The sequence below is a fragment of the Paramisgurnus dabryanus genome, chromosome 19 (assembly GCF_030506205.2).
Source record: "Paramisgurnus dabryanus chromosome 19, PD_genome_1.1, whole genome shotgun sequence".
Lineage (NCBI taxonomy): Eukaryota > Metazoa > Chordata > Actinopteri > Cypriniformes > Cobitidae > Paramisgurnus > Paramisgurnus dabryanus.
Genome location: NC_133355.1, coordinates 12,971,025 through 12,996,845, shown reverse-complemented (window position 1 = coordinate 12,996,845; position 25,821 = coordinate 12,971,025). Strand labels below are relative to the sequence as shown.

At 36.6% G+C, this 25,821-nt stretch overlaps 4 protein-coding genes and 1 non-coding gene across 8 annotated transcripts; 3 read left to right on the top strand and 2 right to left on the bottom strand.

Moving 5' to 3' along the window:
• Nucleotides 1–3,234: 3,234 nt before the first annotated feature.
• On the top strand, nucleotides 3,235–7,163 carry sgo1 (shugoshin 1). 2 transcript variants are annotated; one of them, XM_065290074.2, is made up of 10 exons: nucleotides 3,235–3,344; nucleotides 3,530–3,684; nucleotides 4,013–4,212; nucleotides 4,371–4,414; nucleotides 4,834–4,916; nucleotides 5,012–5,872; nucleotides 5,952–6,092; nucleotides 6,174–6,338; nucleotides 6,551–6,716; nucleotides 6,862–7,163. In XM_065290074.2, the coding sequence occupies exons 1-10, from the start codon at nucleotides 3,268–3,270 to the stop codon at nucleotides 6,995–6,997; spliced, it is 2,028 nt and encodes a 675-aa protein (XP_065146146.1). In that variant the 5' UTR covers nucleotides 3,235–3,267; the 3' UTR covers nucleotides 6,998–7,163. The 2 variants fall into 2 exon arrangements, with proteins under 2 accessions (XP_065146146.1, XP_065146137.1); XM_065290065.2 differs by having other exon boundaries at nucleotides 6,171–6,338.
• A 1,551-nt stretch (nucleotides 7,164–8,714) lies between these two features.
• rpl14 (ribosomal protein L14) lies at nucleotides 8,715–10,397 on the bottom strand. The gene is made up of 6 exons (XM_065290056.1): nucleotides 10,276–10,397; nucleotides 9,603–9,704; nucleotides 9,421–9,515; nucleotides 9,213–9,312; nucleotides 8,908–8,961; nucleotides 8,715–8,810 (listed from the first exon to the last, which is right to left on the bottom strand). The coding sequence occupies exons 1-6, from the start codon at nucleotides 10,354–10,356 to the stop codon at nucleotides 8,745–8,747; spliced, it is 498 nt and encodes a 165-aa protein (XP_065146128.1). The 5' UTR covers nucleotides 10,357–10,397; the 3' UTR covers nucleotides 8,715–8,744.
• A 602-nt stretch (nucleotides 10,398–10,999) lies between these two features.
• trnap-agg (transfer RNA proline (anticodon AGG)) lies at nucleotides 11,000–11,071 on the top strand. The gene has a single exon. It is a non-coding gene; the product is annotated as a tRNA-Pro (tRNA).
• Nucleotides 11,072–16,706: 5,635 nt separating this feature from the next.
• On the top strand, nucleotides 16,707–20,754 carry LOC135779244 (1-acylglycerol-3-phosphate O-acyltransferase ABHD5-like). 2 transcript variants are annotated; one of them, XM_065289986.2, is made up of 7 exons: nucleotides 16,707–16,898; nucleotides 17,424–17,509; nucleotides 17,721–18,126; nucleotides 18,231–18,379; nucleotides 18,529–18,577; nucleotides 18,658–18,844; nucleotides 20,275–20,754. In XM_065289986.2, exons 1-7 carry the CDS (start codon nucleotides 16,858–16,860, stop codon nucleotides 20,413–20,415), a joined length of 1,059 nt encoding a protein of 352 aa, XP_065146058.1. In that variant the 5' UTR covers nucleotides 16,707–16,857; the 3' UTR covers nucleotides 20,416–20,754. The 2 variants fall into 2 exon arrangements, with proteins under 2 accessions (XP_065146058.1, XP_065146050.1); XM_065289978.2 differs by having other exon boundaries at nucleotides 16,708–16,898; nucleotides 18,466–18,577.
• A 143-nt stretch (nucleotides 20,755–20,897) lies between these two features.
• LOC141281056 (uncharacterized) lies at nucleotides 20,898–22,996 on the bottom strand. Of its 2 annotated transcripts, none has more exons than XM_073812694.1 (7): nucleotides 22,858–22,996; nucleotides 22,579–22,643; nucleotides 22,193–22,475; nucleotides 21,924–22,060; nucleotides 21,423–21,705; nucleotides 21,151–21,287; nucleotides 20,898–21,071 (listed from the first exon to the last, which is right to left on the bottom strand). In XM_073812694.1, exons 2-7 carry the CDS (start codon nucleotides 22,640–22,642, stop codon nucleotides 21,067–21,069), a joined length of 909 nt encoding a protein of 302 aa, XP_073668795.1. In that variant the 5' UTR covers nucleotide 22,643; nucleotides 22,858–22,996; the 3' UTR covers nucleotides 20,898–21,066. The 2 variants fall into 2 exon arrangements, with proteins under 2 accessions (XP_073668795.1, XP_073668796.1); XM_073812695.1 differs by having other exon boundaries at nucleotides 22,579–22,647; nucleotides 22,858–22,941.
• Between the last annotated feature and the right edge of the window lie 2,825 nt (nucleotides 22,997–25,821).

Here is a 25,821-nt window from a genome sequence, read left to right as displayed (position 1 = left end):
CTGAATTGAGGAAATATTGGATGCTTATAAGAAATCTTTAAAGTACACAATACAGAGCAGTAAAACAAGAGTGTAAACTGCCTTTTAATAAGATACACCTACTTTTAATATAGCCGTTGGCCCTCGCCTTGAATCTTATCTCAAATACATTCAAATCACATACTTTAAATATTATCAGGCTCTTTCATAACACTGTTGATTCACTTCAGTAAACACAACATGATGTTGGCTTTTTCATTAAAGTTACAGTGAGTAACAGATTTTAACCACTTCAATTAGAACACTTCTGTCAATGGAAAACCTGACCATTGCATACAACTTCACCAGACAATTTAACACAATTTAAAACAAAATCCTTACCCACTTACTAAGAAACTACACTGTAAAAAGTAAAAAGTTGGATCAAAAAATTACTTCATCTGGTAACCCCTAAAATTTTAATTTGTTTCAACTTAAATTTTTCCTTTAAAGTATTTTTGATTTAAACATATAAGTTGAAATATGTATTTTTTAGGTGTTACCAATTTAAGTATTTTTTTTAAGTTGATCCAACGTTTCACTTTTTACAGTGTACTACTTTTATAAATTAACATAGATATTATATAAAGAAATATATTAAGATGGTAAATGGTAGGCCTGTAACATTTTTTTATAATTTTATCTTTTAAAACATGTATTTAAAGTACAGACAGTGTTAACTGTGTACATGGATCATAAATCAAGAGAAAGTTCCATACCTAAAATATACTTTGTGAAAGAAAACATAACGAAAAATTACCTGTTTAGTCGATACCAACAGAAATGCTACCAGCAATGTAAAGATGAACATCTTGAAGGTGATGTGATAAAAGAAAGGAGGAGGTCAATGTGGTGCTAATGTGCTGGATTACACCTGGTTTATGTTCTGATTACAGTTTCCCTTAGGAAGAACTTTTATACTCGTCTCTCACCTCACTTGAGCCTTTACCAAGTCAGAGGAACAGCCAATCAGCAGCATAACACCGTCATAAAATGTCGTTCACTACAAACATAATTTTCTTAATCCTTAAGCATTCATTTCTGTTTAGTGAAACATCACTAAACAAATGGATGCAAAACTTCAGTTTTGTTGGTATTTGGTACCCCATCGGCAAATTGCTTTTGTTGTTTCAAGCATACTGAACACTAAAACAACAAATAATAATTTATGCACAGTAAAAGTATTTAGGTGGATCAGCTTAAACAATTAAAAAATTATATTTTTAACGTATATGTTAAGTGAAAAATACTTTGTGGACATTTTAAGTTGAAAACAATTACATATAGGTGTTACTAATTTTTTCAGTTGATCCAACTTTCTTTTTACAGTGTTCCTGTAAATCTTATAATCTAAGATAATAATAGCTGAATAAAATCACTTTGTTTTTAATTTATGTTTCTGATCCATTTTTCCTCACACATCTGCAGGATTCCAGTGACAATGTCAAATGAAGGCATTTTATGAGTCCTTGATGATGTAAAAGTATCTCTATTTACTAGTGGCATGAATGGAATAAAACATCATTATCATATAGCACAGTTACAGTGGGAATTCAGCTGAAAATAAAAATCAGAATGTGATTTTAGTGGTAAACTAGTGAAGCGTGATAATGTACCCAATGAAACACCAACGTACTTAAAAAACATTAGATAAATGTTAGAGTAGCCTAACACATAACACACGCAAACATCGCTTCATTTCTGATACAGTAAGTGTTTTTGATTACAAAAACAAAAATTACAATCATGTATAGACTGTTTTATTTAAGAGTAAAGTAACAGAAACTATTTGTACTGTGAAGTGCACTGCAGGAAGTACCGTAGTGTTTCCTCCGCACCTGTTTAATCAGAATAAATATTTGCATTAGCAGCTCTGTAAAACCATCAATGAAAAAACATACACTTGACTGTTGCACTTACATTTTTAAGTTTAATCTACTTGAATTTACAATTCATTTTAACTTTCTTGACTAGTGAGGAGTTGCTATTAATGATAAAAAATAAAGTTGAATTAGTTTTAAGATATTTCCCTTTAATTTTTATAGAGACTTTCTCTTCCTCATTAATCTCATATATGTCTCCTTTAGAGTTTAGGAAAATATGTGTCAAAATGTGCTTAATTTCTCAAACAGTTCATGCAAAACACAATTTTGCATTTGTGCTTGTTGAAAAAAAAGAGAAATGTATGTTGTTGGGGAAAACTTTCTGTTTACAAATAAACAAAACAGAAACACAAAATAAACATTTAGACCAAATGAACTTATTTTGCACATTCAAATAGTAATATTAAGGTCTGTACCATTTGGTTTGTATGTGTGACTGATTATGTTTATCTATTTATGTTTCCAGTTCATTACACAAGCTTGACAAATTTGCATGTTCAAACCATTTTTACATTTACTCAGAAAAAAAGTATCATAATATTAAAGAATAAAACACTTAAATATATCAGTAAAAGGGATCTTATAATTTATTAATTTAAAAAGACGAATTATTTAAAAATCTTTTTTTACAATTATTATTTCACGAGTTTGCATTAACCAATGTAATCAATAGGGAATGAGATAAAGCATTGGCATGCTATCCGAGGGGAGAGCTCAAAGCTAGTATTTTAGCCAAAACCAAGAGTACTCCCCCCTTTTTAACTGGGATAGATTGCTGAGAGTGAGGAAAGCTGCAAAAACTGTAACACTACACTTCTTTGTGCTGATTTAAAATGTGCATTTATGTGGAAATTATTTAGCAAATAGCCCCCCTACCTGTCCATTAAACAGCCTTTGAGTCAACTGTCCCATTACTTTTGGCCCCTTTAAAAGGTGGGTAGCTACAAATTAAATGGCTGTAGGCCTAATTCCTAAACCCTTAAGCCAGTTTGGATGTCATGTGAATACCCAAGTAAAGCTGATATGTGCATTTTAAGTCATAGAATTTAATTAATTTTATGACTGTTACTGCGATACATTTTTGGTAACAGCTAAATTAATACAGAATGTGCCCAATATTTATGGAACTGACTGGATATGTATAATAAATACATGTGTATTAAAAGATGTATAATATTAAATGCAACCTAAATATCATATCAGTATACATAAACGTAATTATTTTATAGTATTCAGGATTCCATTATAAACATATCGTTATAGTTGCTATTGTTAATAAAGAACACAGAAGATAATCTAAACATTTATGTCCGCCTTGCTTGTTGCTGCACATTTTCACGATGACGTTATGTCGCGGAAGTGACGCATGACGCTTCCTCCAATCAGAGGTCGCAGCGGATTATTTCGAACATCAACGTCCACGACGGAACTGTGCTACCGAAGGTATTTATTTACTTAAAATATATAACGCAGTGTTCGTCCTAAATAGGCTATTTATTCACAGCGTTAAATATTTCGCCAAGAGTGATATGGGGATTAATGTTGACCCTAAATAAACGGATATAGATCATGGTGCATTGAGCGTGTCGCGATTGTCTCTCTTACATTTAATGTTTTGCTGTTTTCAGCTCAGATATGGCTCGGGAGCGGGTGGTGCAAAAGAAGTCTTTCCAGCAAAGTCTGGATGATATCAAGGACAAAATGAAGGAGAAAAGAAACAAGCGTCTAGCTAGCGCTTTAGCAGCTAGCCGTGGCCTGTCAAAGCTAAAGAACAAAAACACAGGTGAGACGTTCTTTTCTTTTGGCTTATTGACATATACTTTTGTCACATATAAGTCGCATGCAAACAAGGCCAACAAGGCTTGTTGATTTTAATTGTTTTACATTTATGCATTGTCAGGCGCTTTTATTGCAAGCGATTTACATTGCATTCAAGCTATAAGTTACATTTCTATCAGTAGGTGTGTTCCCTGGAAATGGATCGCGTGAGCTTTGCGCTGCTAACGCAATGCTCTACCAACTGAGCCACAATAATAAAGCTATTTAGTTTATTTCTGGGATTTGTCAGTTTTGTGTCTGTTGAAACGGGCTTTTCTTCTTCCTCTCCACAGCTACAGTGAAGCCGTTTGTGCTGAAGAGCGTCCAGATAAACAACAAAGCTCTTGCATTGGCTCTGCAGACAGAGAAAGAGAAGGTACGGCAAGCACAAGGTGTCATTCTGCAGCTGAAGAAAGAAAGACAAGCGCTCTTTTTTCACCTGCTGATGCTGAAGAAAACACTGAGAGACCGGGGAGCCATTGAAAACGCTCAGGTAAGAAGGTTTTGCAGGGCCACAGATACTTTATGTAACGCTGCCCTGTATTTTGCTGTTGATGGAGTCATGGGTTAAACTGTTAACTGCAGGTTAACATCCTGGTGCATCCTTTTGATTTCTATTGATGTTATTTTTTGTTATTCTTGTTTTTGCAGATGTCTCCTTTAAGTCCACCTCAACCTCACCCTGCTAATCCTAGGTTAGTAAGAAAGTATGTACATTATCACTTCATGCATCTTTAACTGGGTGCGCTTTAAGCATCAGGTTGCTATCCAATTGCATATGTACATGATTTTGTGTAAATCACAAAAAAAGTGATTTTTACAGACTGAGTTACAAATGTTTTTGCAAAAAACTGAATCTGAATTACTATCTTCTCTCACGCTATATGCAAATCTATGATTGTGCATCATGAGATGGTTGAAGTGATGCTTCCTATTTTGAATATGTGTTTCCGGGTATTTACACGCAGTCCTTCCTGGACAGTAAAATGCATGGTATGACCAAGTGGAAATATTTACAAAATGTGCCCGTCTGTCTGATCTGTCTGTCAGTTACTTTTTTATAGTAAAACTTAGTGGTTCATCTTATTGATGAATACATGTTACTTTACTACAGGCCAGTACATGTGGTTAACGCTGACATTCAAGATCATCACCCAGAAGAGCCCCATTTGGAGCCATCTCTTACTGCAGGGACTGGTGAGCATCCACACATGGATATCACTTTTAAAACCACTTCATATTTGTCTGCAAACATAAACAGCATATATGTTTATGCTATTGTCTCTCTGCAGTGGCTGTTTCTGGTTGTCGTGTTGACAGACAGGTTTCATTGCCTCCCACAGTAGGAACAAGAAGAAAGAGGCGCTCCGAAAACGTGCGTAGACGGAGTGCTCGTTTTGACTCCGCTTTTGAAGAGAAGTGTGTCACGGATGAGTTGGATCCCTCTTGCGCTGAAGAGAAACAAGAAGACTTTGTTGACAACAAACAAGAGGCGAGGCTTAGCGCTCCATTGGAGGACGTTTGTAACGAAGAGGCGGAACAAAAATTTGCCGGACCGGAAACGGAGCAGAACTCTAAGGCGTGTGTTCCTAACAGTCTTAACATGAATATAGACTCTGAGATTTCTGAGCTTCCAGTGGTTCAGAAGAAACCCAAAAGGAAACCCGCCCAAGCGGCACCTCGTATCAAACCAGAGAGGGGGCGTAAACCAGACAGAGCCCCGTTGAAGAAGCCGTGGGAAAACGCCAAACCAAGAGCTCGGTCCAAAAGCCGAGACCGATCGCAGAGTCGTGCAAGAGTTGCTCCCCCATCTTCCGATCGGCTCAACTCCTCATTGGGTGGCAATGACACATTTGACTTTGACTGTGAGGAGGCAGTTCATCTAACACCTTTCAAAGCAGTCAACAAAGCTGTGGAAAAACCATCACCGGGACTTTCTGTCACAGAGGAGGCCCAGCCCCATCCTGTTGCAATGAAGACCAACGACAGTTCCTCGGAAAGTGAGCCTGATGCAGACGATAGCCCGTACGTACCAAAAAGGAAATCAAGAAAAGCTCGGAGTCCTCCACCCAGACGTGCTCGCTCCAAAAGACGCAGTGTTAACCGAGGGAAAGAAAATATCTCGCATAAACGTGCCGCAATGGAGCACACGGGTAAGTTTACAAAGTTTTTATATGTGAACCTTTAAAGTGAACAATTATGGCATTGTTTTTTTGTTTAATTGTTTTAAAGAAAAACACAAGACTGAAATTGCAGATGCTGGCGTACATCTATCAGATGGTCCTCATACAGACCCTATGCTCCCAGTATCACCAGTCTGTGTTCTTTCAGAGAATTTCAGCCAATCAGAAGCAGGCCAAGAGATCAGCCAAGGTATTTTTTGTGAATAGCATATGTACTTGAAATTATAATTATTTGATGTCTTTTTAAACAATGGACGTTTTCCCACAGCAGCACCTTTTGAAGTGGCGATAGAGTCGCTGATCCCTGTTACTCCTGGTGAAGAGGCAGAACTTATGATGATTGACAGCCCAATGTTTGATTTTCCCAAGTGCCATATCAACTCATCCGATCAGGAGAATATAATGCCTTTGGTGATGAATAAGGGCAGAAGAAAAGGTAAATTATTTTTTTTCTCGTTCTTTGATTTTTTCTATGCACACATTTCTGTCCTGTATATCTTCTCACATCTTATATGAAATCTTTTATCGATCTACTGCTTTCACAAAATACTCACTCACTCACTTCACATTTGTTGGTGTCATCATTTTTAAAAGTGGTAGAAATGTGCTGTATTTCACACACACAATGCACTGCTTGTATCTCTGCAGGTGGGCTGGTTGTTCGCTCATTTCTGGGCATAGGTTTGAGTGATGTCACAAATCTCTCCCCTGCAGCCAATCAGAATCCTGTATCTGCTCAAAGCACCCCTCAAGGCTCCACCCGTAAGCGCCGTTGCACGAGCACCGTCAACTACAAAGAGCCATCCATCAGCTCGTACGTACTATACACGTTTATGGGTTTTTGTAAATAATATACATTTGTGTTCAGTGTTCATTGGATCAGCTGGTGTTACTTATTGATGTTGTGTGCTTTGTTATGTATTACATTTTCTTCTGATGATCTGCTCGTTGTCTTTTAGAAAACTCAGACGTGGGGACAAATTCACAGACACCCAGTTCCTCCGGTCTCCTATATTTAAACAGAAGCCCACGTCCCGTCGGAGTTCAATTAAAAAGCTGGAGAAGTACAACGAGTCTTTTGTGGGCTGTCGTTGATTAGGTCAACTAAATCATTGTAAAATAATCTCTGACCAGCATCATTTCATTCAATGTGCTATCTAACTATTGCATTAGTGTTTTTAATGTCTGTAACTAAATGTTTTTTGTTTTTTTGTAAGTCTTATGAATTTGTGAATATTAAAGTTTTGTCCATTTTTAATCATCCAAATAATTTTTTCATTTCTTTAAAAATCTCTTTAAATAAGAGCACAGCTATACAAAATGCACAGCATTTTTGGTTGTGCATAGATGTTAATTGGTGCATCAACTCCTGTAAGTCTGCACTATTTCTACATTTTACAATGTAAACTATGTTACAACGTTCAAAGTTGTAAAACAAATGTTTTCTATTATTGCAAATGCAAATATAAATCAACAATCACTTTCAGTGATTTTTGAAGACTGTAGCACCATTTTAAGTCTAGTAAAGTCTAGTCTTGTATCCTCCATGTCTTTAATGATTGATTTAAATCTTTAGCGTTTTACCAGATAGAGACAGATAAGGGATACGAGCAAAAAGAAAATAGGCTTTTTTTTAAAGGTGGCATCTTCATTATTTTCAATTACATTAAAGTGTGAACTTTATCATGGTTAAAGGTGTTTAACCATACTGATACAGTATTTCAGACGTCAATATTTGGCGGCTTAAATAACCATGGGAAGTCTTTAAATTTTTTAATTATTTTCATAGGTAAGTGCAGCTTTCAGAATTGTTAAATACACATTTCTTCATAAATGTGCAAACAAAAATTATTGATTAATTAAATGATTTATCCTAAATATTAATAATTATTTGTTATTGGAGGAGCCATACGGTTTCCATTTATTTGGTATTTGTGCATTTTAACTCACAGAATTTCTACAACATACAAGAAAATATTGTTTTTAAAACTTTTGTCACATCAGTAACACATATTTCCTTTAAAATCTGAGTATATAGACTGATATTTTTTGGCTCTCTGGCCTGTTATCATCAGTGGTTTAGATTTTTCAATATATTGGTAATAAATACATTCGCTGAAAAATTAATTTCCAACTAAAAATGTCATGAGCCTAGATGTGGTGCAGGTCAAGCCTAGAGCTGTCTACTATTTGAATTATCTGTCTATATTTTTAGTGTTTGCTGCTAACAATAGCAACATCATACTTGTTTGTAAAAGCAGAGATACTCAATAATGTAAGCTTGAATGCACTGGAAATTGATTTGGATAAAAGTATACATTAAATGTACACTGCAAAAAAAAAAATTGCAGCATAAAGTTAAAAACAACTTTGTTTTGCAAGTCAATTAAACATACTATTTAAAGTTTTGACCTGTAAATAGTTGACATAAATTATAAAAACAAGCTGACATTTAACTAAATTTAAGTTAAAGTAGCATAAAATGTTGATTTGACAAAAATGCATTTTTTTTTACTGTGTATATAAAAACTTTATATCAGAACCGGCCACCTTAAAAACATTACACAACTGGTGTGGTTGTATTTATGTGCTTTCTGAAATCATACCGGATTCATGCTGCATGATTTACATTTTGTCTTCAATATCTCATACACTCACTGATGAAACAAATTACGGAGCCTCAAAGGGTCAATTTTGGATAACATATGAAATTTGATGTCCCTTTGTCTCAGTGCAAAGCCAGTTTAAAAAACAACCAGCAAGTGGAGCAAACTATATAATGCACATTTAAGCAACGGTCAGAGTCAAGGGCTACAAGTCAAACACGTTTATTTAAGATAGTTTATGCTTTCTTTTGAGCTGCAGCTTTCTGGATCTTCTTCACCTCGTGCTTGATGATCTTGTTCCTCTGCAGAGATAGAAATAACAGGTTAGTTTGTTTCTATCACAGTGACATATGCCATAAAGGTTTAATTTCTACCACTGTCTAAATAATGAAGACGTACCATTCTCTTGGCCTTCATCACCTTGAAGCGATCAAAGTCAGACATTGCAGCCCTCTGTTAAAACAAGAAAAAAATTAGCATGCTGGGAAACATCATCTGCACGGTAAGTAACTGCACCTGACACAACTTTGATACCAGGATTTAACAGACCCAGCTATAAGGTGCCACTCATTCACATGAAATATGGCAGGTTATTAATACACCACACAGAATTTGACCAACTAGAAAATTCATCACCAGCCTAAAAATGACACTGTGTAAATGTTGATGTTTTAACAGGGTTGTACAGGATCAATTTTTTTTACCTTCTTTCTGGCCTCAATTTTCTTAGCCCAGCTGCTTTCTTCCCACTTTTTGCTGACCTCTGCCTTTTCCCAGGCACGTTTCACAAACTTCTGACGAGCACTGCGGCAAACCAAAATAAGCAATGTGTTAATGTTTGCACAGAAGAATGCTATTTAAATTTTGCAGTACATATACATATAAAAACACTAAAACAATACTTCAGCTCACCTGTGAGGTACTTTGATGACGTAGTCAGTGAGCTGCAAGCACTTGAATGGCATAGCCTGTCTCCTCACGCCTGTGCATGGGCCATCTACCAATGCCTAAATGAATACAAATAACATAATTCGTCATGTAATATGCCGATAACTAATGCGTTTACATTTTAAAAACTTACAATTTTAACTTACCCTGTTTTGGTCAATGACATCTACAATCGCCACCAGCTTGCCCTCATGAGGACCGAATGCAATGAAGGCAACGCGGCCAATTTCGACAAAGCGCTTGAACACCTGGAAAAATAAATACAAATAAAAAATAACGCACTCACATCAAGATTAAACCAACGAAAGCTTCATTTGGGACCATCAATAATGTGACATTATTTACTATAATCTAAACATTAAGACGATTACGCAAGTTTTGGACAATATCTCCTTATCTAAAAAGTGGCAGCCTTCATATTCACAGTAACGTTACAGGAGTACTCGCAGAGTGATCGCTCATGCATTGATGTAGACAAAACTAAACGCTACATAAACACGTCAAGCACAGTAATAACTTGGCTTTGATAACTTAACACAACTCTTACAATAAGAAGCTGTGAAACGCAAGACTGGTTGGTTGTAAAGTGTATGTAGATTTGTGTAACTTTGGCCCGGCTCAATCCACCACGTTGTTTCGATACACGCCTAGCACACTGATAGCGCTAAATGGTTATATATTTCATACTTTTCCTTCATTAACTCTATCAAGGGGTACATTAAGACATTAAAATGCGCATCTGCTGCATTTCGGACGGTAACAACACAGAAAAGTACAACATTTTCTTAATTTCACACTGCGTGGATTGAGTTCACTCACCATGATGGCAGACCGTGGTTGAAAAAGGACTAAAGAACTTCCGCTCCGGAATGATGAGGCTTCCGTTTCAAAACTGCGCATGTGCGTCGAGCTTCAAACCGCCATGAAAATATGTCAAATAAGAGTGTTTTAATACAGAATCATTTTTAATATTTTAAATTAATATTTATGATGATTTCAGACCAGTTACATATATTACTTTAATTGTTTTTTATTTATTTTATTTGTACATTTAGTTATATATTTTTTTAACAATTTGTTATATCATATTTTGACATGTAAGTGATTATTGCCTTGTTTATTGATGTTACTTGTAATAAAAATTGTATAAATCAAGTTTCTTTTGTAATTTACTTACAGTAAATATAAGGTATATATGTAATTTATTGGGATATATTTTTAAACGTTTAACACATGACTATACATGACAATTTTTAAATGATGGATTAGAACAAACAAAAAAAGTATAATTGACTTTATTTGAGGAAAATCTTGCATCTTAACAATAAGTTAATAAGCACATTACAAAAACAAACCAATCTGGTAGTCAGAGTGGGACAAATCCTCTACGCTCTGGATGAAGGTAGTTCACAATGTTACCGCTGGATGGCAGTAAAAACACACCAGATGTTGCAGATGTTGGCAGTAACACGTAATATAAGTTTTACAGTAAACGTGGCAAGTATGTGCTGAAAAAATACTGTGTCTCGAAAAACAAAAAGGAGGCTCGTTGGTCTAGGGGTATGATTCTCGCTTAGGGTGCGAGAGGTCCCGGGTTCAAATCCCGGACGAGCCCTTGTTTTTAAATGTTATTATTTGAACTATAGTCATTATTATGATAACTGACAACTAGGGCAAAAATCACGTTGTTCTGAATCTGAAATGTCACTGTAGGCTAGAGGACTCTAACTACAACCTATTTACTTGTAGTTATTTTTTTACTCATTGCATAGTAGGCTAGTGCACACTTACAGTAGAAAACTAAATTATACTTTATATTCATGCATCATTTACTAGAAGTCTAAGTTTAAAAAAAAGTTTGATCAGTACAGAACCATTTAAAAATTATATAAAAAGTTTCAGATAGCTTTCTATCAATTTTTATTTATTAATTCGTTTAAAAAAAACTTGTGGAAATACTATTTACTGCAGTTTTATTTTAACAATAATTATTAAACAACAATAACAATAATAAAATGAATAATACATCAACTATTGTATTTTGGAGAATAATGTCTTGGGTAGAAATCTGTAAGAGTATATTTAAAGGAATAGTCCATTTTCTTCAAAAAAAAAAAACAAAAAAAAAATCCAGATAATTTACTCACCACCATGTCATCCAAAATATTGATGTCTTCCTTTGTTCAGTCGAGAAGACATTATGTTTTTTGAGGAAAACATTGCAGGATTTTTCTCATTTTAATGGACTTTAATAGAGCCCAACATTTAATACTTAACTCACTTAACAGTTTTTTTCAATGGAGTTTCAAAGGACTATAAATGATCCCAAACGAGGCATAAGGGTCTTATCTAGCAAAATGATTGTTATTTTTGAAAGAAAAATAAAAAATATGCACTTTTAAACCACAACTTCTCGTCTAGATCCGGTCGTGATGCGCCAGCGTGACCCCACACAATACGTCATGACGTCAAGAGGTCACAGAGGACGAACGCAAAACTACGCCTCAGTGTTTACAAGTGTTGAGAAAGAGGACCGTTACGTTGTTGTATGTTGAATGATACTAATTAGTGTATTTGTGTCAGTTTATTGTTTACAATGGTCCGCAAATGTGCGTTTCATATATGTAACACGTGACCTCTCTACGTCACTACGCATTTACGTTAGGTCACGCAGGAAAGGACCTAGACAAGAAGTTGTGGTTTAAAAGTGCATATTATTTTATTTTTCTTGTCAAAAATGACAATTTTTCGCTAGGTAAGACCCTAATCGTCAGAGGCGATTCTAGGGTCTATGGGGGCCCCAAGCAGAAAATTCCCTGTGTACAAGAAGTGTGCAATACATTTATACAATATCATTTGCCACTATTCTACAGTGCAATAGTTACTGCGAAAGATACATATAATCCTCATCACCTAACATTATTAACATGTTTGGATGCATAAATGGCATAACATGTTTGGAAATAATGACAGCAGAGAAATATTTTCTACATTATACAATGATAGCAATGATTAATGACTTATTTTTACAAGAATATTTTTACAAGAATATTTTAAGAAACCAGTCATTTTATGACTGCTACTAAATAATCTCTGTCATAGTTACTGCTAACTGTTATGTAAGTTAGTGTCCTAGAGTTAAATATTAGTAAACTAAATAATTTCATATCTGAAAATACAGAACAGTATAACACATACATCCGTTGATTTTCTCAGCAACAATGCAATTCTACAGACTTGACAAAAGGTTTTCCTGATATTTGTTTGATAATGTTTGAGACCTGACAGAGTGGGGATGTAATTTGTCTTACCTCCCTTAATGAACTCATCATCTCTCCTTTCTGCTTCCCTTTCCCTGCTTTGCACAAAACATTTCTGATGTATATCTACAGAAGCCAATAATGATCGAGTCAAAATAAAATTAGCATTGTTATTTAGAAACTTCCTTTAGTCTCGTCATGTTTTCATAAGCTAACTCACTCGTGTGTGGCGTCTTTTGAATGCGGTTGTGGGCGAATGAACGCGAAGACGCGCGCGGACATGACTACGTGCGTGCACGCGTCATTGCGACTGCTTCGTCGCTTTTACAAGTGTAAATTGGGTAACTACATTGCATATAGATCCGTTTTTGCCGCGATTGTCTTTGTAAAGGATTGCACTAGTTAACTGTTTAAATTTAAACTTGAGATTTACACCAGAAGATTTACACTTGGGCACGTGCCTGACTGGAGCTGGACCGGGCACATTAAATAGGTATGATGACAAAATTTTCAAAATCCCCAATACTCAAAACGTATCACATGACTAGTCAGAGCAGACGTTCCCATTTACAAAGATACCAGGATTGTAAAAATCTGTTGAGTATTGAGAAAGTTATGCTATTTTTAATATTAGAAATCAGAGGAAAAAGTTATATATGGATGTCTATGGAATGTGTGTGACCGAAATGCTGCGTATTCACATGTTTTTGCTTGTAACTTTCTCATTTTATCAGATATTTGCATGAAATTTTAACAGAAGGTAGAATTTTGTTAGTACTTTCAAAATAAGTTATAAACTTTTACTGTTTTACTTGGAATGGGCATCAAACTTTAGTTGGAATGTGCATCAGACCCATGGTAACCATGATTTTTAGAACGATTCCTGCAAGTGGACGTTCTAACAGAACGTTCACTGTAGTCTATTAATAGATAGGTGACTACCAAATTTCCGCGGTTTATTTAAATACCTTCTCCACCATAGACTTAAGAGAACAATGTTTCAGGACCAAGATAAAATATATTTATTTTGGTCCATCTACCTTTCATTAGAGACCAGAGCTTAGTGGATGCACACCGCCCGGTTGAAAGCGACACAAATGTTTAAACAGCTGCTGTGAATTAAAAACACCTCCGAGTTGAAAGTTAAAAATATCAAACGCTTCCGGTGGTCGGACTTGACCTATTTATTGTCGTATTTAGTAAAAACATACTTCAACCTTGCGACGAGAAGTGGATATTGCATGACACACACATTCAAAAGGCTGCGTGGCTGAAAACAGATTCTTCGACCCAGAAATTCGACGCGCGTGCCCGCGATGTCAGCATTGCTACATTAAACCACATGTGGGTACAGAGGGCTGCTCACTTTAGCGCCTTTTATATGCGGTTAAATTGTTTTAAATCACTTGAGTGTTATCATTTGCAAGCCTTTGAAACACGTGCAAATGATAAACTTTTCCTATTTAAATTTGCGTATTAATCTGGCAATCACATGCGAGCCAAACCATGGGTTGTGATCCATACGGATCAACTGCGACATTACGACTGAACGATACAACGTCACCCATTCGCTACGTTCATTTTCAAAACTGGCAAGTTATCCACCTGGTTTGGATTTTGACTGGGCTAAGCCAATGTCAATCAACATTCCATCCAATCGGAATTTTGATATGCAGTCATGTTGTTCATCTACCCAAGTAGAGGTAGCTGCAGGCTGGAGCAATGGGCGTGGCAAGAGGTCGGAAAGAAATGGGGCGTGCCACGAGGAATGGGGCGTGCCGTAAGGTCTTTTCAATTGGACGCGAAAAGCTTCCTGATCCGCATAAAAGCGAGCCATAAACTTAATCACTATATATTATGTTGCTTGTTGATGTATTAATATAAACAATTTTATCGTAACACATAGAGCAACACTCACACGCTGTTTGCTGATTCACTCACTTCTTTTACTGCTTTATTCAGTACAGAACTCACTCTAATATAGAACACTGTTGCCCCCTAATGGCAACTCTTCATATAGCACAACATTTAGCTGCATATAAACACTATAACACTATACAAAATACATTTCTTTCACTGTTAAAATAACAATAATGATATTGAGAATTCATTCAAAAGTACGTTACCTTCGACACCTTCTGTATGGCGCGGGTTACATGACGTCATCACCACCGCAACATTTTCAGGATCAATCATTAAAAACATTCGTAATGTTTGTGATAAATGCACTTTTTGTAAAACATCACTTAAAGATATTAAACATTTATTTTTGTATTGCCCTTTTTCTATTTCATTTTGGACTGACTTCAAAATAGATATTCCCTTAAATAGAAATTCCCAGTATTAGAATTTAGAACCTCATGACATTTTACTTTGTTTCCAAAGCCCATATTTTTCTGGAAAAAAATTATATAATTAAATAATTTTGTCGACTTTTTATATGCATAACACACAAATAAAAGAAACCCTCCTATATTACCTTTTATAAGACCTCGCAGTATACTTTGAAACCCGTTCAACCATGAGATCACAAAACAAAAAGTTTTTGAAAATATCTATAACTACTTTGATGCATAAACTTTTATTTTTGTATTCATTTGTATTTTTCATTTTATACTTGTTATTCTCCGATTTACACATTTAGAGCTGTATTTACAATGCTTTGTATTCATCGTTTTTATTGCACTATACTTGAAATGTCTGTATTTGAACTAAATAATAAAATAAAAAAATCATTAAAAAACAAATTATTATTTTAGAGATAAAAATGTCTCTGAAAGTAATGTTATTTTTATAAAAATGGTACAGCAAATGTTTTGGCTGTATAAAGGCATATAATATATATATCACCATATAATTATTAAATGAAGTAAAAGTAAAAACGGTTTAATAAACTTCTTTTTAGTGACATTAATCAATTAAGCAAAACAAACACCATTTTATCCAAAAAAACATTTATTCAGTCATTTTTACAATAATTTTTTTGAAACGTCAATTGAAGTTGTCATCAAAGGCTTGTGTTCTTGTGTTCAAAACTCATTCCTTCGAACAGAAGCCATCAAACTCTCTATCTAAATAGAACGCACAGTGACCCCCCCTTCATGGCGAACCGCGCGAAGTCTGTGGCTTTGCAAATGGCTTTGTATCTTTTGCGATCACGATAGGTCTAACAACATTGAGAGCACAGAACAGACATCGACATAAATCGCCGACTCGGATGTCTTCGATGCAAATGCTGTCATTAATTTTTCTCACTGTAACATGTATCTGTCAACAACAATTAAATAATCCCCGAAGCTGAAAAGACGTCAAGCAAAGAGACCATCAAATTATATCGCAGATGTATTATATCCATCTTCTTCTTTCCATCAAAAGAAAATTACGATTTATTTTTAGCCAAAGGAAATGACGTATAACTATGGTTACGGCTGATTGGCCAACGCAGTTGCCAGGAGGAAGCTCATTTGACCAATGAGAAACCTCTTACCACGCCCCATACCTCCTGCAACGCCCCTACCTCTTGCCACGCCCATTGCTCCAGGCTGCAGCTACCCCTGTCTCCATCTACCGGGTGTAGCTGGCCATCCGAGAAACAAACTCGGGGGCCCTCTAGTGGCTCGGGGCTCCAAGCAGTTGCCTGCCTTGCCTGTTGACAAGGTGCGCCTCTGCTGATCGTTTGGGATCGTTTATAGTCCTTTGAAACTCCGTTGAAAAAAACTGTTAAGTGTTGAGTTAAGTATTAAATGTTGGGCTCTATTAAAGTCCATTAAAATGAGAAAAATCCTACAATGTTTTCCTCAAAAAACATAATTTCTTCTCGACTGAACAAAGAAAGACATCAACATTTTGGATGACATGGTGGTGAGTAAATTATCTGGATTTTTCTTTTAAGAAAATTTAATATTTCTTTACATAGGCCTATTTTATTTTGTTAGATGAAATGATATCTATGAGGTGAAATACTTATTGCAGTTGTGTCACCCTCTTTCGGCGATGCAGAAAAAAAATGATTCGCTCTATGAGTGGGTGAAAGGTCCGTCTTTGCCCCTTGGGGATCTTCTTTAACAACACCCACATTTTAATACTGCCAGTTCACTTTCACATCAAAATTATGTGTCAGTAATGTCAGCACAGAGAAACCATGAGAACAGATCAAGAGGATCTTATATTTTCAACAAGCAGGTAAATTCTGTCTTTGTGAATCTTGTGTGTGAAATTCAGTAGTTGTCTCATGGACAATTAGGGTCCATGAATTTGTCAATGGTGTAAGTCAATGATGTAAGATAATATTTTGATGATACAGTACAAAACCTTCAAAATTAGGGCTTTGAGAAACTAATGTATTTCCTTTATTGTAAAAGAAATGCTTAGATTGCCTTTAAAGATTCGATTTATAAAATCTAATTCTAATCTCTGGCATGTTCAAACACATATCTAAATAATAATTAAAAAACAACTTTCAAACTTCAGATCAGTTACTTTAATGACAATAAAAACATAAGCATTTATGTTCAACATTATTATGGCATTTGTATAATGGAGATAAGTTCATGTGTCACTTGTTATGAAATACTCTTATGGCATGTTCGAAATATCCTAGCACTGCCTGTTCATGACACAATATTCACATATAAAGCTTGATAAAAACATCATGGATCACTTTAAATGTTTACGTACAAATACATATCTGTTTGCTTTACATTATAGATCAGGATGGATCTCCAGCTGGCTGCCCTCCTGGTGTCCCACCTCTCTTGCACATCTTAAAAAAGCAGAAGATAAAATCCTGAAAGGTATGTGTGTGAGATCATGTGTTGTAAATAACATTTAGGCACATTGAAGCTAAAAATTTATTAAAAAGACATGGATGTGACATTTCGAGGAGTGCTGACTTTATATTTAATCCTTTACATGATATTTGGTCGAGCACATTTTTGGTGCATGCTTTTGGTTTCTTTATGATTTCTATAAAAACAATTCAAATGATTTTAATTCATTTTTCAGCCATTAAAGTCAAGTACACACAAGGACATGTTTCCATATCTAATGGGAACTACATCTGGACTCTGGGCTTTAATGAAACAAATAACTTGTGCGAGCATACTGGTCGTCCTAAACATCTGCAGATCCCACTAGTGCTACTGCATGGTTTTGGGGCTGGTGTGGGTCTCTGGGTTAAAAACCTTCCTGTCATTGCAAAAGAAGGAAGGCCTGTATATGCACTTGACCTGTTGGGCTTTGGACGCAGCAGTCGACCAATCTTTGGCAATGATGCCCAAGAAGTAGAGGAGCAGTTTGTCCAATCCCTGGAGGACTGGAGACAGTCAGTCGGATTGGAACATATGATTCTCCTTGGCCATGATTTTGGAGCTTATGTGTCTACAGCCTATGCAATGAAATATCCTAACAGGTGATTGTTTTTGTATTTTTAATATACTAAAGTGGGGGGGGAATTGAAAACAATGGGAGTCACTGGGAGTTATAAAGTATATTTTGTAAATGAATCTGTCACAGAGTGAAGCACTTGGTGTTGGTGGAACCATGGGGGTTTATGGCAAGACCGAATGCTCAGGAGCGCTGGGTTCCTGTTTGGATTAAAGCCATTGGTGCTGTAATGAACCCATTAAACCCTCTTACTCTTCTCAGGCTGGCAGGCCCATTGGGTATTCACATTCATGATGAATAAATAATAGTCATATACATTATAAAACATGTTCTCAGATCTGTATATACTGTATCTCTCTTACAGGTCCTTTTTTGATACAGGCAATGCGATCAGATTTTAAGCAGAAATATGCTTCGGTTTTTGAAGATGATACAATTGCTGATTACATATACCATACAAATGTACAGACACCCAGGTAAGCACCGCACCTGGACATACTACCGATAAGTACTTGTTGATGAATATTTTTTACATTTCTGTCTTGTGATTGGACAGTGGAGAGACAGCATTTAAAAACTTGACAATACCATACGGTTGGCCCCAGCTTCCCATGATGGAACGGGCAGGGATGATCAGTCCCTCGCTTCCCATGTCTTTTATCTATGGATCACGTTCAAGCATCGACGGCCAATCAGGAAAAGACATTCAAGAGCTCAGACCCAACTCATTCACAGAAATCATAGTGAGCTTTACTTTCTTTTAAAATACTTTGTACAGGCCTTAGTCAGAGTGGATAACATGTTTAATTATTTTACGTCTGTACAATAAGTTATACTCTTTCAAGTTTTTTTTGTCACCAGTAGGGTTGCCAACCGTTCCGTATAATACGGAATCGTCCCGTATTTGACACATAAAATTCTTGTTCCGTATTGAACTGATACGGAACGCAGTTTGTTCCGTATTTTATGAAAATTAATTCAGTGCAAATACATGACAGACACATAGCTTATAATGTCAGCCATGAACGAAGACCGCATCATTTGTATAAGAAAACCCTGACTGTGCGGTAATTTCTCCCTCTGTTTGTCTATGATCTGCGTAGCATTTTTAACATCTTGCAGCCCCATCAGGGAATGCCCATTGGTCGTTTCAGTCATTGTGATGTCACGTATCATAGCAACGATGACGACAAGTGACAACAGCGGGAAATGTAAAAATGACTGCATCCGAGCAGCCGGCGAAAAAGAAACGAGCACAAAAATATAGAATTGAATGGGAAAATGACTACCCCTGGCTGGAATGCGTGAGGGACAATGAATACAAGGCCAATTGTACCATATGCCGTCGCGTTTATTCTGTTTGTCACGGCGGAGTGTGTGATATAAAGCAGCAGCACGCATGAGGAGATAATCACAAGAGGAGCGAGAGGCTGCGGGCACAGGGAGCAATGTTAAGGTTCCTTGTCCGTCAGTCGTCTCCAGAGGCTCATATGGTATGTAATTATGTGGATTTTTAAAACTCAAATATAGTTGATAAGAAAGTGATTATATTAAAAGAGATAGTACAGATTTAGCCTAACAATCCACATATATATCTCTCCAGTGCTCTCCCTCTGTTCCTGTATCCCGCATCCTCCCGTCTCATAATGTGTCAATCATTTCTGATGGGTTTCTTATTAAATAATTATGGAGTTAGATAGCTCAAGGTTTAAAAAGGGGTGGGGTCTTTGAAGAGGGCGAATAATAAACTTAAATTAAAACCATGGTTCATTGTTGGCAAAATGATCATGATAGCCTTTATATTTCACATCTATGTGGTTCAGTCTTGTATACTTATGAGGCATACTTTGCTATTTATTAAATATTTAGGCCTAAGAAGTTGTATAAAATATATTTATCTAAATTTATTAATTAGTTTCCACTATTTTCACCAGAAGTCTTTATTTCAGGGGTTATTTTTTTCAAAATTATCTTCTGTGGGGGCATACCGGACCCAGGCAAATCCCCCCCCCAAATCCCCCCCCCCCGCCCCCCCCCCGTTCCTTATTTCTATTTCAGAAAGTTGGCAACCCTAGTCACCAGTAATGTTAAAACCTCAACGTTTTAGACAACCCATTAAACACATTGTACAGATTTTGACTGAGGTATATTGACTGTTCTTATGTTCCTCGAGGTCATTCAGGGTGCAGGTCACTACGTATTTGCAGACCAATCAGAGGAATTTAACCAGGCTGTGATCAAGATATGTAACAATGTCAGAGATATAAACAATGGAGAAGAAGATGAGAAAAATGACAACATGAATGAGTCATAAGAGATATCTGAAGTTACAGAAGAGAAGTGGCTTATTATGTCTTCTAAAGTGAAACGACAGGTGATAGAGAATCATTATTATTAGCAAAATTTAAGTGTAAACAAATATGTTGGCACATAACTTGTATATGACATCTAGTCACAAAAACCAATGTGATAAGAAGTAACTGATGGTACTGAAAGAATTTTTTTTTTTGGGTGAACCATTCCCCTTTTCCATTAAAAGCCGTTCTAGGCATCCTATGGACATTGCTTGAGCTGCAATATTTTCTCTATGTAGCCTACAATGTATTTTAGCTAAGTCTGTCCCTATACAAATAAAGAAATAAATTAAATAAACAAAAACCTTCCTCTTCATTAAAAGTGTATTTTAGAAAGTACATATTGATTATGTTTTACACCAGATCAATCACAGCATCAGTGCTATCATTGCTTATCGAAAGACATTTACTTGGGTGAAATGAATGTCAGAGACAAACTGTGTAACATGCTTTATGTATTTATTTTGTACATTATTTTTGTTACATCAATAGAAGACAAAAATATGTATTTGGCAAAATTAATTAGAAAAAAAAATATTCAGGGCCAGGGACTTTTTTTTAGATGTTATCTTCTTCTTTTGGTGGACTGTGGTGTAACTTCATCATGCCACTCAACCTGCAAACCGAAATAAGAAAAAAACATTAAGGAAATTTATACTGTTAAACTCCACCTTTTGCTTTTTATAATATCTTACCTGTATAAACCTCAACTTCACACAGAGTGAGTATTTTTTGTGTTCCAGGTAGAAAGATGTTGACATATTGTCCTTGAATATTGTCAAATGTAAATGTTTGTGTGCCTCCAAGTGGGATGGACTCAATTGTTGCAGCGCTGTGAATACACAAACATTAAGACATATACGTCCAATTATAACATGTTCACATTTAAAGGAAATACTATTTTTATTTATACTTTATTTAGTTTATTAAATATTCAAATTGTTTCAGAAAGACTAACAGCTCTTACAGCTCATTGTTGTTGCCATTGTTATCCAGACTGTTGCCAATACGGATCTGAGCACCTATTATCCTCTCTGGACAACAGTCTCCACGATTAGTGATGGTAACTCTGTTAATACTGTAGACACTTTTGAGGTCCACTCTCCACCAGGGATTTTCTTCTCCTGCGGTGTGAGAGCATGAGCCCCTCGTGTATATTGGTTCTCTGTTACCATCTACAGCATGATTAGCATCTGCAAATTGATCGAAAGTGGAGGACTGGACAGCATTGGCTCCTAAAGCAATGTTATCTGTTCAGAATAAAAAAAATGAACAAAACACTTCTTTCATTGACAAAGTAAATTATAATGGCCATTTTTTCTTGCCAAAGATTTTATTAAAAAGTGTATATTCAAAGCAATGAAAAACTTGCACGGAGCACAACTGGACATTCATTTTACCTTCCAGTTAATAAAATAACAGTCATTCACACATTGATATGTTTCTTTCTTCTGTCAGTTTTTTTTACCTGAATAGACTTCAACTTCACACAGAGTGAGGATTTTTTGTGTTCCTGGTAGAAAGATGTTGACATATTGCCCCTGAATATGGTCAAATGTAAATGTTTGTGTGCCTCCAAGTGGGATGGACCCAACTATTGCAGCGCTGTGAATACACAAACAGTAAGACATATACATTTGATTAAAACATGTTCACATTCAAAGGAAAAGCTGTATATTTATATTTATTCAGTTTATAAAAGATCTAAATTGGTTAAGAAAGACTAACAGCCCTTACAGCTCATTGTTGTTGCCATTGTTATCCAGACTGTTGCCAATGCGGATCTGAGCACCTGCTATCCTCTCTGGACAACAGTCTCCACGATTAGTGATGGTAACTCTGTTAATCCTGTAGATCCTTTTGAGGTCCACTCTCCACCAGGGATTATATTCTCCTGCAGTGTGAGAGCATGAGCCCCTCGTGTATATTGATTCTCTGTTACCATCTACAGCATGATTAGCATCTGCAAATTTATCAAAAGTGGAGGACTGGACAGCATTGGCTCCAAAAGCAAGATTGTCTGTTTAATGTGATATAAAAGTTATAAAAGGTTATTTCAGACTGCTCTATAGCCACAAAATAACGAAATAAGACAAAAACGTGGTATTTTTCATTTACTGTACCTGTAGAGCCAGCATTACACAGGCAAGGCAAAACTGTGAGCAATGAAATCACAATGATATCCATCCTGATTAGAAATAAGAATACAACACATTATATGGTATAGTATAAATAATTATTTCTGTCTCAAATCCTCATCAGAAACTGTTACTAAGAATCCTTATCTTTTTCTGTATGATGAAAGTCAGAGATTTTTTCAACTATGTCTAGACTGAAATTGTTATAAATTCAATAGTGTTCTATTGATGGTGTTGTACAAAGAGCTAAAGCATGATTCTTACCTTTATCTTCTCATTCAATGTTAAATCAAGCTCAAGTTTTCTTCTTTGGTTCTTTATTTGCAGGTGTTCTCCATTTAAGTAATCGGTTGTGAACGATCTGTTTGCTTATTACATATTGACTTTTGATACAACACAGAGGATTCCAGTTCCAGTACCACACGCCAAATTAACCAAAATTTACTATTGCAACATTTGTGTAGTTATTTATCTTTAAAAACAGCTGTTGGATTTCATCAGACATCCAGTGACAAACACAAAAATGTCAAGTATTAGCCTAATGCTCCTTGCTGAAAAACAATATAAATACAAATGAATGGTTTCCATGGGCCAAATATAATTACATTTACTTTAATGCATTTTATCCACAGCAACACAGCACATTTTTTCATCAGTATGCGTGTTCTCCCGTTTTGAACCCATGCCCGTAACGTAATGCTCTAACACAGCATTTTAGGATTTTGCATTCAACCTCAAAACCAATTAAGCATATTTTCATTTGTTTCATGACTGTCCTCAAAAAATTACGACCTAATAGTTTGTTTGTGCATGCACCATAATACGACAGATAGGGACGTATAAGTGATTAGTACACTTGGAATATTTTAAGTACTTTTTGAAAAAAGTTGTTATTGTTTTGTATGCTGTGTTTTAAATCATATAATAAATAAATGGGTTCGTTATTTGCTCTAAATGCCTGAATAGTGTAATGTGTAATAAAATACTATTAATCCTGGCAGTTTAAACTGATATTCAAATGCATGTCATTACAGCAAAATTATACGCCAAAATTAAATTTCATACCCTAATATATAAAGTTTTACCTGTGGCCGGTAGAGGCGCTAATTTAGTAAACTAATTTAGCGTATTTGAGGCCAAAATGATCCAGCTGCAGCCCCGCAGCACCACGATTCAGGCCACACGATCCAGGGCGCTCGTTTCAGGGCGGAAATGGGGGCGGCCCCGAAGCACGCGCTTCAGGACAAACGCGGTTTATCTATCATTATATTCGTTATATTTAATATATGTATTTGATACTTTGTTCACTGTTCAGAAAATTGGATTAATAATAATAATAATAATAATAATAATAATAATAATAATAATAATAAAGGACAAATGCGAAAGTGAGGGACAGTTGCAAAAACATAACAGCATGCACTGTAAAAAATACTTTGCTGCGTTAAAATTTTTTGTTAAATCAACTCAGATTTACAAGTCATGTCAACAGAGATGCGTTGTCACAACTTATAAAATATAGTTGAGAAAAGTCAACTTCATTTTTTAAGTTATAACAACTCATCTATAGTTATAACAACTCATCTCTAGTCAAGATAAATAGTAAGTTGAAATGACTTGTTAATCCGAGTTGATTCAACAAAAAATTTTAAGGCAGAAAAGTATATTTTACAGTGTGGCATTCTGTTTTTTTTTTGTGGTGCAGAAATATTTACTTAGGAAATATATATTTTATTTAATGTGTAGTTGAAATTCTAAAAAACGTCTCAGTTACGGATGTAACCCTCGTTCCCTGAAGGAAGGGAACGGAGACGTCATGTCGTGACCGACGAATTGGGAACTCGCTTAGAGAGACCAATCTGCTTCGTTTACTACTAAAACACCAATGAACTTGGCATTGAGATATTTGCATAATGCTGGCGCCGCCCCGCCATGTGCGTATATAAGCAGCAGGTGCATATAGGGAAAATAGCTTTATTTGCTGAGAAAGCCGGAGAGTGTGACCGGCCGATAAACAGCTGGGAGCAGCCTTGTGGCGACGGGACGTGACGTCTCTGTTCCCTTCCTTCAGGTAACGAGGGTTACATCCGTAACCGAGACGTTCCCTTTCAGTCGGTCACTACGACGTCACGTCGTGACCGACAAATTGGGAATCCCTACCAAAACGCCACTGAGGGCTGACCTCTTCCAGTGTCTGCGTAAAGCCCTCCGGTTCCACTTAAGGAGAAGGAGAATTAGGTTTTAAGGCAGAAGGCCGGGCACTAGATGTTCCTTTAACCCCTTAAGCCTGGGATGTGAATGGCACAAAGGGACCTCAGATGCTTCTGACTCCAAAGGAGGAGATGAAGAGCGAGATGCGACAGTTGACAAGAGCGCAAAACCGCCTTGACGGTTGATATACGCAACAGTCGCAATGTTGTCGGTGCGAACTAATACATCCTTCCCTCGCAGCTCCCATAGCAAAGCGTACAAGTCCCAGATATACAGCCCACAGCTCGCGGCAGTTGGGGTGCTATGCACACCCCTAAGACTGCAAGCCCATCGTACTTGGCTGCTCACCCCGTGCTGTGGGCATCATATGTGATACAGAATGCCAGGAAACCTGTCTCAGGGGCATATCTGCCCTCAGAGCGCTGGGTCTGACCACGGGGTGAAATTGAAGCGGCACGCAGGTGTAATGGTTACACAGTGTATGCCAGTGCGCCACGCTCTCCTCAGGACTCGATCGTAAAGCCAATATTGAAGTGGTCTCAAATGGAGCAGCCCGAGCGGTGTCACAGCCACAGCAGCTGCCATATGCCCAGGAGCTTCTGAAATTGTTTCAGAGGGACCGCGTTCTTCCCTCTAAATGAATCGAGGCAAGTCAGGGTTGACTGGGTGCGCGCTTCTGTTAAACACGCAAAAAAATCGAACGAGTCTAGTTCCACACCGAGAAAAAAGATCGTCTGCACAGGGCAAAGTTTGCTTTTTTCCCAGTTGAAACGAGCGAGATGCCGAAGCATTAAGTCTCTGTGTACGCGCAGCGTCTGCCGAGAACGAGCTATTATAAGTCGACGTAGATATAAGCAGAATGCGAACACCGCTCTCTCTCGGGGGTTTCAACGCACTGTTAGTGTGGTTATGTGGGTACCGGCTGGATACCCGGTGGAACAAAATGAAGCCAAATATTTTCCACCCGGCCCTCTTCCGGGGGAGGGAGCGGTGCCTTCACCGTCTCCCGAAGAGTGA

Excerpts from the sequence above, each read along its gene's own strand:
- LOC141281056 (XM_073812694.1), bottom strand. The coding sequence starts at position 22,642 with ATGGATATCATTGTGATTTCATTGCTCACAGTTTTGCCTTGCCTGTGT. Across the intron at positions 22,061-22,192 it reads AATGGCAACAACAATGAGCT|CGCTGCAATAGTTGGGTCCA; the intron begins GTAAGGGCTGTT and ends GTGTATTCACAG. Across the intron at positions 21,288-21,422 it reads AATGGCAACAACAATGAGCT|CGCTGCAACAATTGAGTCCA; the intron begins GTAAGAGCTGTT and ends GTGTATTCACAG.
- LOC135779244 (XM_065289978.2), top strand. The coding sequence starts at position 16,858 with ATGAGAACAGATCAAGAGGATCTTATATTTTCAACAAGCAG. Across the intron at positions 17,510-17,720 it reads AGAAGATAAAATCCTGAAAG|CCATTAAAGTCAAGTACACA; the intron begins GTATGTGTGTGA and ends TTCATTTTTCAG. Across the intron at positions 18,380-18,465 it reads CAGGCTGGCAGGCCCATTGG|GTCCTTTTTTGATACAGGCA; the intron begins GTATTCACATTC and ends TCTCTCTTACAG.
- sgo1 (XM_065290065.2), top strand. The coding sequence starts at position 3,268 with ATGACGCTTCCTCCAATCAGAGGTCGCAGCGGATTATTTCGAACATCA. Across the intron at positions 4,917-5,011 it reads ATCTCTTACTGCAGGGACTG|TGGCTGTTTCTGGTTGTCGT; the intron begins GTGAGCATCCAC and ends GTCTCTCTGCAG. Across the intron at positions 6,717-6,861 it reads AAAGAGCCATCCATCAGCTC|AAAACTCAGACGTGGGGACA; the intron begins GTACGTACTATA and ends GTTGTCTTTTAG.
- rpl14 (XM_065290056.1), bottom strand. The coding sequence starts at position 10,356 with ATGCGCAGTTTTGAAACGGAAGCCTCATCATTCCGGAGCGGAAGTTCT. Across the intron at positions 8,962-9,212 it reads AAATTGAGGCCAGAAAGAAG|AGGGCTGCAATGTCTGACTT; the intron begins GTAAAAAAAATT and ends TTGTTTTAACAG. Across the intron at positions 8,811-8,907 it reads TGATGAAGGCCAAGAGAATG|AGGAACAAGATCATCAAGCA; the intron begins GTACGTCTTCAT and ends CTATCTCTGCAG.